The following is a 12,365-nucleotide window of genomic DNA, read 5'->3' on the forward strand; positions in this document are numbered from 1 at the left end:
CCGTACAATCATAAGGAATTTGATTTAGGTCATAACTGAAGGGTCTAATGGTTTTCCCTACTTTCTTTAATATAAGTCTGAATTTGGCAATAAAGTGTTCATGATCTGAGCCATAGTCAGCTCCTGGTCTTGCTTTTGCAGACTGTACAGATGGAATTCCAGTTGAGCTATTTCAAATCCTGAAAGATGATGCTGTGAAAGTGCTGAACTCAATATGCCAGGAAAATTGGAAAACTCAGCAGTGGCCACAGGACTGGAAAAGATCAGTTTTCATTCCAATTCCAAAGAAAGGCAATGCCAAAGAATGCTCCAACTACCGCACAATTGCACTCATCTCACATGCTAGTAAAGTAATGCTCAAAATTCTCCAAGCCAGGCTTCAGCAATATGTGATCCATGAACTTCCTGATGTTCAAGCTGGTTTTAGAAAAGGGAGGGAACCAGAGATCAAATTGCCAACATCTACTGGATCATGGAAAAACCAAGAGAGTTCCAGAAAAACATCTATTTCTGCTTTATTGACTATGCCAAAGCCTTTGACTGTGTGGATCACAATGAACCTTGGAAAATTCTTCAAGAGATGGGAATACCAGACCACCTGACCTGCCTCTTGAGAAACCTATATGCAGGTCAGGAAGCAACAGTTAGAACTGGACATGGAACAACAGACTGGTTCCCAATAGGAAAAGGAGTATGTCAAGGCTGTATATTGTCACCCTGCTTATTTAACTTATATGCAGAGTACATCATGAGAAATGCTGGGCTGGAAGAAGCACAAGGTGAATCAAGATTGCTGGGAGAAATATCAATAACCTCAGATATGCAGATGACACCACCTTTATGGCAGAAAGTGAAGAGGAACTAAAAAGCCTCTTGATGAAAGTGAAAAAGTTGGCTTAAAACTCAACATTCAGAAAATGAAGATTATGGCATCCAGTGCCATCACTTCATGGGAAATAGATGGGGAAACAGTGGAAACAGTGTCAGACTTTATTTTGGGGGGTTCGAAAATCACTGCAGATGATGATTGCAGGCATTAAATTAAAAGACGCTTACTCCTTGGAAGGAAAGTTATGACCAACCTAGATAGTATATTCAAAAGCAGAGACATTACTTTGCCAACAAAGGTCTCTCTAGTCAAGCCTATGGTTTTTCCAGTAGTCATGTATGGATGTGAGAGTTGGACTGTGAAGAAAGCTGAGCACCGAAGAATTGATGCTTTTGAAGTGTGGTGTTGGAGAAGACTCTTGAGAGTCCCTTGGACTGCAAGGAGATCCAACCAGTCCATTCTGAAGGAGATCAATCCTGGGATTTCTTTGGAAGGAATGATGCTAAAGCTGAAACTCCAGTACTTTGACCATCTCATGCGAAGAGTTGACTCATTGGAAAAGACTCTGATGCTGGAAGGGATTGGGGGCAGGAGGAGAAGGGGACAACAGAGGATGAGATGGCTGAATGGCATCACCGACTCGATGAGTGCGAGTTATCTCTTGGAGTTGGTGATGGGGAGGGAGGCCTGGCATGCTGCGGTTCATGGGGTCGCAAAGATTCAGACACGACTGAGCAACTGAACTGAACTGAACTGATCTAATAGAGCTTCTCCATCTTTGGCTGCAAAGAATATAATCAGTCTCATTTCGGTGTTGACCATCTGGTGCTTTCCACGTGTAGAGTCTTCTCTTGTGTTTTTGGAAGAGGTTGTTTGCTATGACCAGTGCAGTCTCTTTGCCAAACTCTATTAGCCTTTGCCTTGCTTCATACTGCACTTCAAGGCCAAATTTGCCCATTACTCCAGGTATTTCTTGACTTCCTACTATTGCATTTCATTCCCTTTTAGTGAAAAGGACATCTTTTTTGGGTGTTAGTTCTGGAAGGTCTTGTAGGTCTTCATAGAACCATTCAACTTCATCTTCAGCATTACTGGTCAGGGCATAGACTTGGATTACTCTGATATTGAATGGTTGCCTTGGAAACAGAGATCATTCTTCATCCAAGTACTCCGTTTCAGACTCTTTTGTTGACTATGATGGCTATTCCATTTCTTCTAAGGCATTCTTGTCCACAGTAGTAGATATAATGGTCATTTGAGTTAAATTCAACCATTCCAGACCACTTTAGTTCACTGATTCCTAAAATGTTGACGTTCACACTTGCCATCTCCTGTTTGACCACTTCGAATTTGCCTCGATTCATGGATTTAACATGCCAGGTTCCTATGCAATATTGCTCTTTACAGCATCTTTCCTTCCATCACCAGGCACATCCACAACTGGGGGTTGTTTTTGCTTTGGCTCCATTTCAATTTTTCTGGAGTTATTTCTCCACTGATCTCCAGTAGCATATTGGGCACCTACCCACCTGGGGAGTTCATCTTTCATTGTCCTATATTTTGCCTTTTCATAGTGTTCATGGGGTTCTCAAGGCAAGAATACTGAAGTAGTTTGCCATTCCCTTCTCCAGTGGACCACATTTTGTCTGAACTCTCCATCATGACCTGTCCATCTTGGGTGGCCCTACACGGCATGGCTCATAGTTTCACTGAGTTGGACAAGGCTGTGGTCCATGTTGGGCTTCCCTGGTGGCTCAGATGGTAAAGCGCCCACCTGCAATGCAGCATACCCAGGTTTGATCCCTGGGTCAGGAAGATCCCCTGGAGAAGGAAATGGCAATCCACTCCAGCACTCTTACCTGAAAAATCCCATGGATTGAGGAGCCTGATAGGCTACAGTCCATGGGGTCACGTGGTCCATGTGATCAGGTTGGTTAGTTTTCTGTGATTGTGGTTTCAGTCTGCCATCTGATAGAGAAGGATAAGAGGCTTATAAAAGCTTCTTGATGGGAGAGACTTACTGAAGGGGAAACTGGGTATTGTTCTGAAGGATGGGGCCATGCTCAATAAAACTTTAATCCAATTTTCTGTTGATGGTTGGAGCTATGTTCCCTTCCTCTTATTTACCTGGGGTGAAACTGTGGTGGACGTAATGAAGATAATGGCGACCTCCTTCAAAAGGCCTCATGCATGTACTGCTACACTCTGTGTCCCCTCCCCCCCAGCAGACCACCACTGACCTGCATCTCCACTGGAGACTCCTGGACACTCCCAGGCAAGTCTAAGTCAGTCTCTTGTGGGGTCACTGTTCCTTTCTCCTGGGTCCTGGTGTGCACAAGGTTCTGTTTGTGCCCTTCAAGAGTCTATTTCCTAGTCCTGTGTAAGTTCTGGCCATTCTATGGTGGGGTTAATGGCAACCTCCTCCAAGAGGGCTTATGCCATACCCAAGTCTGCTGAACCCAGGGCCCCTGCCCCTGCTGCAGTCCATTGCTGACCCGTACCTACACAGGAGACACTCAAACCCAGTTCTGTCTCAGTCTATGTGGGGTCTCTGGGTCCTGGTGCACACAAGGTTTGTTTCAGCCCTCTGAATGTGTCTGGTGGAGATGGGGTGTGATTCTAAATGTGAATTCGCCCCTCCTACCATCTTGCTGGGGCTTCTCTGCCCTTGGACATGGGATATCTTCTCGAAGTCACTCCAGCACCACCATCCTGCTAGGCTTCTCTGCCCTTGGACGTGGGGTATCTCCTCAGGGCCGCTCCTGCGCTGCACAGCCATGGAAACCAGTATTGCCCAACACGCTCCTGTATTCTTGCCTGGAGAACACTGCTCCCTGACAGAGAAGACTGGCAGGCCACAGTCTCCAGGGTCGGAAAGAGTAGGACACTCCCGAAGCGACCCCACATGTTGAGGCACAAGACATTTTTTGCCTGTGGCAGCTCTGCCCTAGTGAGAGTTGAGGGTGAAGGTGGCACAGCTGCTTGGCTTGCAGGGACTCTGGCAGCACCAAGTGTGCAGGGACATGGACTGCCTCCACTGCAGGAGTTATGGCCCCATCAGTCTTTTTTCGAGCCTCTTGTAGCTGGCGATCAGAAGGCCTCTTTGGCCTGTCTTTCTCCGTAGCTCCACCCATTCAGGCACGTAGAGGGCTTCCTTGCCTGGGGACTTTCTCTGTTGTTTGGCACATCAGGCTCATATAGGGGCCCCCCTGGCTGGAGTTCTACTCTACATTGGCACATCAGGCACTTAAAGGGGCACCCTGGGTGGGGTCCTACTCTGTAGTTCAGTGCTTCAGGTGCTTGCTGGGCCAGCCTCTCTATTGTTCAGCTGCCAATGCTGGCACTGTGGGGAGAGAGGCTATGGTGATGGCTCCATCCCCAAACATGACTCAGCAGTATCGCCTAGCTTCCATGGCTGCCTGGCTTTCCTCCACAGGCATTTCCCACCACAGTCTCCTCCCTCACATCCCCTTGATAAGTCTCTCCACAGTTGCAGCAGCCCTCACCTTGGGATTGCTCCACAATCCCTAAACTCCAGCTACCAGCCACTGCACCTTCCAGGGGATCTGCATCCCCTTCTTGGGTATGTATGGTTGCAAGGACTGTCTGATTCTCATTCAATTTAGGCTGCCACAGATCAGCTGTTTCACTCTCAGCCTTAAATGCTTCTCCTCTGACTCAGACAATTGCCCTGATGTGGTGATCTGACCCCTGCTTCCGTTCCCCTACCTGCCGAGGGCAGGTCCAGTCCTACTTATACTCCTGTTTTTCCCCCTAGTTCCTTCATCCTACCAAGGTTTGGGTGGGTCAATAACTCCTGTCCACTCTCAGCTGGTGTTCTGCATGCACTTCTGTTTCTGAAGGTGTATTCCTGATGTATCCGTGGAGAGAGATGTACTCCACGTCCACCTATTCCTCTGCCATCTTGTTCTCCTGTATGAATGTTTAAAACAATTAAAAAAACCAGGAAATTAGAAAATTGAAATGTGTGTGAAATTTTTGTTTTGCCAGTTCTGTACTATATATCAGTCCTCATTTATATATTTAAATGTTTGATTAACTAGGATATGTGGAAAATATGTAAATGAACTGGGATATGTGGGGAAAGTATACTAGAGGTAGTGGATGGGTGTATCAGTTTCTTCACTCTATCTATTGCATATCACACACAAACTGCTTCTGAAGAACTCCATAGTACACTTTGGGAGAATGAGGATAAACTGGGAAATGAAATTGCTAGGAAAATAATTCAGATCTTACCGAACTCTGTCATGACTGACCTAGAGAAAATACTACAGCTGGGGTCAAGAGGTTGGAATATGTAGATCCTCCTAGCTTTTCTCTCATTGTTTTGCTGAGAATCAAATCCTTCACAGATTTCTACATCCAATAACAGCGGTACTGATAAATTCTTTTTAACTTTAAATGTTTTTATGGATATATTCATGAGTTGCAATATTATATTTGTTCAGGTTTACAACATAGTGCTTCAGTTGTTTTTTATATTATACTCTGTTTACATTTATTATTAGATAATTGGTATATTTCTCTGCGCTGTACAGCGTATCCTTGTTGCTTAAAGTTCAAAACGAATAGTTTAAAATATAATGAAATATTAAGTTCTAATGAAAACCATTGTAAATTAAAAAGGACTGAAATCGCAGAGTGCTTTCTCTCTCTCTAAGGATGTAGTAACCTTGAAATCAATCTTTTAAAAAAGAAATAGGAGAATAGAATTATGGACAGAGGGAAAGGGGAGGAGAGGGTGAGATGCAAGGAAAGAGCAACATGGAAATTTACATTACTGTATGTAAAATAGATAGCCAATGGGAATTTGCTGTATGGCTAGGAAACTCAAACAGGGGCTCTGTATCAACCTAGAGGGGTGGGATGAGGAGGGAGTTCCAAAAGGGAGGGGATATATGTATACCCTAGGCTGATTCATGTTGAGGTTTGACAGAAAACAGCAAAATTCTGTAAAGCAATAATCTTTCAATAAAAAATTAATTAATTAAAAAATAAAAAGTATCTCAAAACAAAAATAAAAGGAATAGGAAAATCACCAACTAGTTTGAAATTCAGCAATATACTTATAGAAATAACAATGTCAATGCACCAAGAAGAAAAACACATGGACATTAAATTCAGTAAATACTATCATAAGCAATAGCAGTCAAATACTTGAGGTGGAAGAAGAAGTCATCTCATTTCTCTTAACTGCTGAACATCCTCCTCCTTATTTTGATGCAAGGAGCTAGAGGCATGTCCCTGAACAAGAAGTGGATGCATGCATGCGCACTAAGTCTCCTCAGTTGTGTCCCACTCTTCGTGGCCCCATGAACTGTGGCCCACCAGGCTCCTCTGTCCCTGGGAATTATCCAGGGAAGAATACTGGAGGGGGTTTCCATGCCCTCCTCCAGGGAACCTTCTCCATCTAGGGACAGAACCTGGGTCTCCTGTGTCTCCTGCATTGCAGGGAGGTTCTTTACTACCGGCACCACCTGGGAAGACCCAAGAAATGGATGTGTGCATGCTAAGCCGCTTCAGTCGTGTCTGACTCTTTGAGACCCTATGGATTGTAACCCGCTAGGCTCCTCTGTCCATGGGACTTTCCAGCAAGAATACTGGAGTGGGTTGCCATGCCTTTCTCCAGGGCATCTTCCCACTCCAGGGATTGAATCCATGGCTCTTAGGTTTCCCACATAAGAAGGCAGGTTCTTTACCACTAGCACCATCTGGGAAGCCCCAAGAAATGGATGCCTATACTTAAATCGCCATGGTTAAAAGTAGGTGCTTGAATGGAAAAACATCAGGAAAACTATCACCCCATGTTCCCTCTCCATCTCTAGGCTGAGTGTCACAGGAAGGTTGCTATTTGTTCATCTCTCCTCACTCCACCATACGTTTGGCCAATTGCCTTGGCTCATGGGCTACCAGTCCCTCATTGGCTGCTACTGTGGAGACTGTGGCTACATTCTCTGTCACTGGACTATCCCATCATCCCTGCAAGTGTGCAATTCAGTCAGGATTTTTTCTGTCTTTTTTTTTTTTTTAAAGCAAAATGATCTAGGTTGCCAAACAAAAAATAGGATCAGAGAAATCTGGATAAGGTAATTTAAAAAGATACGGCGCTTGATTCCAGAAATTTACAATTTTCTTATTTTACACTGTGTTTGAGTCCTATTTTACACAAGGAAGTGAATTGGGATTGAAAGAATAGAATGGGTAAATGTGATTTGTATATCTGCTACTGCTGGTGCAGTGGTCAAGAATCTGACTGCCAGTGCAGGAGATGAAAGAGACACAGCTTCTATCCCTTGGTCAGAAAGATCCCCTGGAGTAGGAAATGACAACCCAGTTCAGTATTCTTGCTTGGAAAATTTCAAGGAGATAGGAGCCTGGCGGGCTCCTGTCCATGGGATCAGAAAGAGTTGGTCATGACTGAGTGACTGAGCGCGCGCACACACACACACACACACACACACACACACACACACACTGCTCTGTGTGAGCCTGCATGCTACCTTGCTTCAGTGGTGCTCGACTCTTTGCAGACCCTATGGACTGTAGCCCCACCAGGCTCCTCTCTCCATGGGATTCTCCAGGAAAGAATACTGGAGAGGGTTACCATCCCCTCCTCCCAGGGATCTTTATGACCCAGGGATGTACCCTGTCTCTTCTGTGACTCCTGCACTGAAGGCAGATTCTTTACTGGTGAGCCACCTGGGAAGACCACACTGGTTTTTTGTTTTTGTTTTTTTGTTTTTATTATTATTATTTTTTTAATTTTATTTTTTACTTTACAATACTGTATTGGTTTTGCTTTATCAGTTGCTATACCCATATAAAAATCTCTGGATGATACCTAGATAGACGGGGAGAATGAAAATGGAAAAGGCCAATGAAACTTTTTGGGAAAGAATTTTGACCATAAAGATCCCTAAAATCACTGAGAAACCACGAATAGAAATAACCATTTAGGAAAGTGACAAGTTGCAATATGTTAAGAAAAAAGTACACGATTTTTCATTGAAAAAATGACACAACCGACACATATTGAAGCAAAGTTAATGAGGTTTTTAATGTTTTCTTTGGGGTAGAAATGTTTTAAAGATTAAATGTAGGGCCTAAGGGGAGAACCCTTAAGTCTGGTTTGCGATGGTCAGACAGTTCTGGGGCAGTTCATCTGCAGGTGTGGTATCTGATGACCGACTTGGTGGCCTCGGACGTGGCATACTTGCCGGAGCTCCCCAGGCAACAGAAGACGCACAGATGTCTGGATGTCTTCGGTCATGATGGTGCAGCGCTTGTTGCTGTGGGCCAGGCGCCCGGCCTCTTCGGCAATCCGCTCGAACATATCTTTCACAAACGAATCCAGGACGTTCACGGACTCACGGGAAAGACTCAGGCCTGTATGTACTTGCTTCAGCACCCTAGGGAAATAGGTAGCAAAGCTTGAGAAATTGCCCCTGACGGCAGCGGCGGCGACGGCAACGGCGGCCCTTAGCTGTCTTCTGCTTCGCCTTTCTTGGTTCCGCATCATACGGCTCTGGTTTGGAGGTCTCTGCTTTCGCCATCTCCATTTCAGAGGGCTCAGTTTCGGAGGTGCTGGTTTCTATGGTGATCACGTCTTCCTCATGGCTGTCAGAGGATGGTGCAGACACGGTAGAGCCACCATTCTCCATAGCGCAGCCCAAGAAGAACAGTGAGGCCGTTGAAGGCCGTTGGTCGAATTTATAGGCCCGGCTTTCCCTGACGTCACAGACACTGTCCATCTCTGATTGGATGCAAGGCAGGGGGGCCTGTTACTATGGCAGCCCATGTCACGTGACACCGGATGTCCCACCTCCCAACTCCTAGCATGCCCCTCCCGCGTGGTTTAACCCCCAGTCAGCTAAACTCCCCTGGTGGCTCTGATGGTAAAGTGTCTGTCTACAATGTGGGATACCTGGGTTCAATCCCTGGGTCAGGAAGATTCCATGGAGAAGGAAATGGCAACCCACTCCAGTACTCTTACCTAGAAAAGCCCATGGGCAGAGGAGCCTGGTGTCCATGGGGTCGCAAAGAGTCGGACACGACTGAGTGACTTCACTTTCACTTTCAGTCAAACTCAGTGAAAGTCACCTAAATTGAAAAATGAAATAATCAGTTAAAGCTTCCTGAGAGAGTATGACAGACCTCCATAGTTCCAGCTCTTTCAGGCATCAGAGTGACTCAGGTCACTTGGTGGACAATTTACTCCAACACAGAATCTTCTCCTGGTTGACCTACAGTGGCATGAGCAGAATGTCCTGGCTTCCTCAGCAGAGTGCTCCTGAAAATCATAGGAATGAAATGAACAGCTATTATCTCCAAGAATTTATCAAAACCAATGATCAGTATGAAGAGAATGACAGAATCCATTCTCCAAATACAGAACACAAACAGAAATAAGAATACTTACACATACACACTAAAAATATTTAACATTTTGCAAATTATAAGTTGTTTTCTTAAACATTATTTAGGTCCCCCAAATACCACACATACTGGAATTGATTAATGATTTATAGTGGTTATTTCTCAAAAATGATCACTCTTATTGCTGAAAAGCCACTAGGGTGAGAGAAAATGAATAAAAAAAGAGAGAAATAAAACACCTAGAAATAAACGTACCTAAAAAGAAAGTGAAGAGGAACTAAAAAGCCTCTTGATGGAAGTTAAAGAGGAGAGTGAAAAAGTTGGCTTGAAGCTCAACATTCAGAAAATGAAGATCATGGCATCTGGTGCCATCACTTCATGGCAAATAGATGGGGAAACAGTGGAAACAGTGTCAGACTTTAATTTTTGGGGGCTCCAAAATCACTGCAGATGGTGATTGCAGCCATGAAATTAAAAGACACTTTACTCCTTGAAAGAAAAGTTATGACCAACCTAGATAGTATAGTCAAAAGCAGACATATTACTTTGCTGACTAAGGTTCATCTAGTCAAGGCTATGGTTTTTCCAGTAGTCCATGTATGGATGTGAGAGTTGGACTGTGAAGAAGGCTGAGCGCCGAAGAATTGATGCTTTTGAACTGTGGTGTTGGAGAAGACTCTTGAGAGTCCCTTGGCCTGCAAGGAGATCCAACCAGTCCATTCTGAAGGAGATCAGCCCTGGGATTTCTTTGGAAGGAATGATGCTAAAGCCGAAACTCCAATACTTTGGCCACCTCATGCGAAGAGTTGACTCATTGGAAAAGACTCTGATGCTGGGAGGGACTGGGCGGCAGGATGAGAAAAGGGACGACAGAGGATGAGATGGCTGGATGACATCACAGACTCAATGGACATGAGTCTAAGTGAACTCCGGGAGTTGGTGATGGACAAGGAGGCCTGGCGTGCTGCGATTCATGGGGTCGCAAAGAGCTGGACACGACTGAGCGGACTGAACTGAACTGAACTGAAGGTGGTGAAAGACCTGTACTTAGAAAAAAATAAGACCCTGTTCAAGGAAAGTGAACATAATACAAACAGAAGGAAAGGTTTACCTTGTTTATGGATAGGAAGAATTCATATTGTTAAAATAAACATGCTATCCAAGGCCAATCCACATACTCAATACAATTGCTATGAAAATACCTGGGCATTTTCTACAAAACATAGAACAGACAATTTTAAATTTTGTATGGAAAGATGAAAGACCCTGAATCACCAAAACCATCTTAAGGAAGATCAGAACTGGAGAAATCAGGTTCCCTGACTTTGAACTATATCAGAAAACTACATTAATCCAATCAGTATAGCACTGGCACAAAAACAGACATGTGGAACAGAAGAGAGAGCCCAGAAATAAACCTATATGCTTATGGTCAATTAATCTATAATAAGAAAGACAAGAATATACAGTGGAGAGAAGACAATCTCTTCAAGAAGTGGTGCTGGGGTAATTGGATAGCTACATTTTGGATAGCAAAGTAAAATGGGGACATTCTCTAACAGCATATACAAAAATAAACTCAAAATGGACTAAAGACCTAAATATAATACATATATTAAGTAGGAAGTCATTTTAAGAAACAGAATTCATTAGATATTTTAATGAGCTGTGTTTCACATTGGTAAATTCAGAAATTCAATGAACATATCAGTTATAAAAAAACATTAAAAATAAAAAACAATTGGGTTTTAAAGAGATAATTGGGACCACAAAGGTCTCTGATACAGAGAAAATCTAGGATGGAGAAGGGAAAAGCAGTCTGATGTTGAAGACTGGAAGGGGAGTAACACTAGTACTTCAGTTGATGATTGAGGAAATAGAGCCTAGTGAGAAATCACCGTGCAATGTTGTGGTTCAGAGAAGTGCAAGGGCAACTCTTCTATGAGGTTAGTCAATCAGAGATTGGCCTGAGTGAGCCATAGCCATTGGTCAGAAGTTCAAGCCACTTTTCTCGCCCAAGCAGTACATGCTTTCCTGGATGTTCAGCTTTGGTAACAGGGACGGTATCAGGTGCCATTCTTTGCCTGCACTGTCTTTGCTGAATTGCTTGAATGATTCTAATTGTGGTCATTTAATGATGATGTACAAAATGCCTGAGATTGGTTTACTTGAGATACTTAGGGTCTCACATATCTGAAGGTGAAAGTTCAAATCAAGATGACAGCTAATTTGGGTCCTTCAGAGTGGTATGAAGAAAGCATCCGTTCCAGACTTCTCATCTTGCCTTGTCAAAATGGCAAAGAGACCCTTACATTTGTTTCAGTTTCCCCCCTATGGGAGAGTCTCTGTGTCCATATTTCCTCTTTTTATATGGCTATAGGTCATTTTGGATTAGGGGGCATCCTAATGAATATAGTTGAACTTCATTCCTCCAGGTTAGATTTATCTCTCATAAACAATCACATGTCAGGTACTAGGGTTTAGGACATCAGCATAGGAATTTTAGGGAGAATGAATTCAACTCACATAAGACATGAATTTTTGAGTTATAGGTGGTATATCTCCTCACACTTCCATTATATTAAGAGCACATTGGTGTTTTTCACACATAAACTGTGGTTTGATTGCTACCAGGTGGTTGTTAGTTTACAGTTTCTTCATTCTTCTAAGCCATGTAAGCATGAATATTGATGGAAAGTCTATTAAACTTTTTAATTTTGATAAATCAAAGTTTTCAAATAAGTCAGCAGTCTGTGATAAACTTGAATTTTTCATAATATGTATCCTTTAGGGCTTTCCATTGTAAATTATTCAGAATTCAGTGAATTAAAGCAGCAATTATTTATCACTTCTCATGTATCGGTGGTGGTGAATGCTTCTGTTGATCTGTCTGGTATGAATCAGCATTCAATTTGTAGCTCCCTCTTTTTTTCATGGTTCCTTGTACATTTTATATCACATTGCTTCAAAATTAATAGTGTACGTGTAGGACTTTTCTCTGTTTGGTAAAATTGCTGTTTGGTTATAAGCAATGTTTCCTAGATTCTCCTATAACCAATAATAAAAAAGAGAACAGTAGTGACTGCTGCTGAGCCTCAGTAGCTCAGTCCTATCCAAATCTTGGCAACCTATGGAC

General features: G+C 43.4%; 1 protein-coding gene across 1 annotated transcript; it reads right to left on the minus strand.

Moving 5' to 3' along the window:
• Window positions 1-8,066: 8,066 nt before the first annotated feature.
• Window positions 8,067-8,604, minus strand: LOC108634963 (histone H2B 1/2-like; the record flags this gene model as incomplete). Its single annotated transcript, XM_018045282.1, has 2 exons — window positions 8,297-8,604; window positions 8,067-8,262 (listed from the first exon to the last, which is right to left on the minus strand). Coding segments are annotated over exons 1-2 (504 nt in total), but the record flags the coding sequence as incomplete, so codon positions are not given.
• Between the last annotated feature and the right edge of the window lie 3,761 nt (window positions 8,605-12,365).

Source organism: Capra hircus, unplaced genomic scaffold (assembly GCF_001704415.2).
Source record: "Capra hircus breed San Clemente unplaced genomic scaffold, ASM170441v1, whole genome shotgun sequence".
In the NCBI taxonomy this organism is placed as follows: domain Eukaryota; kingdom Metazoa; phylum Chordata; class Mammalia; order Artiodactyla; family Bovidae; genus Capra; species Capra hircus.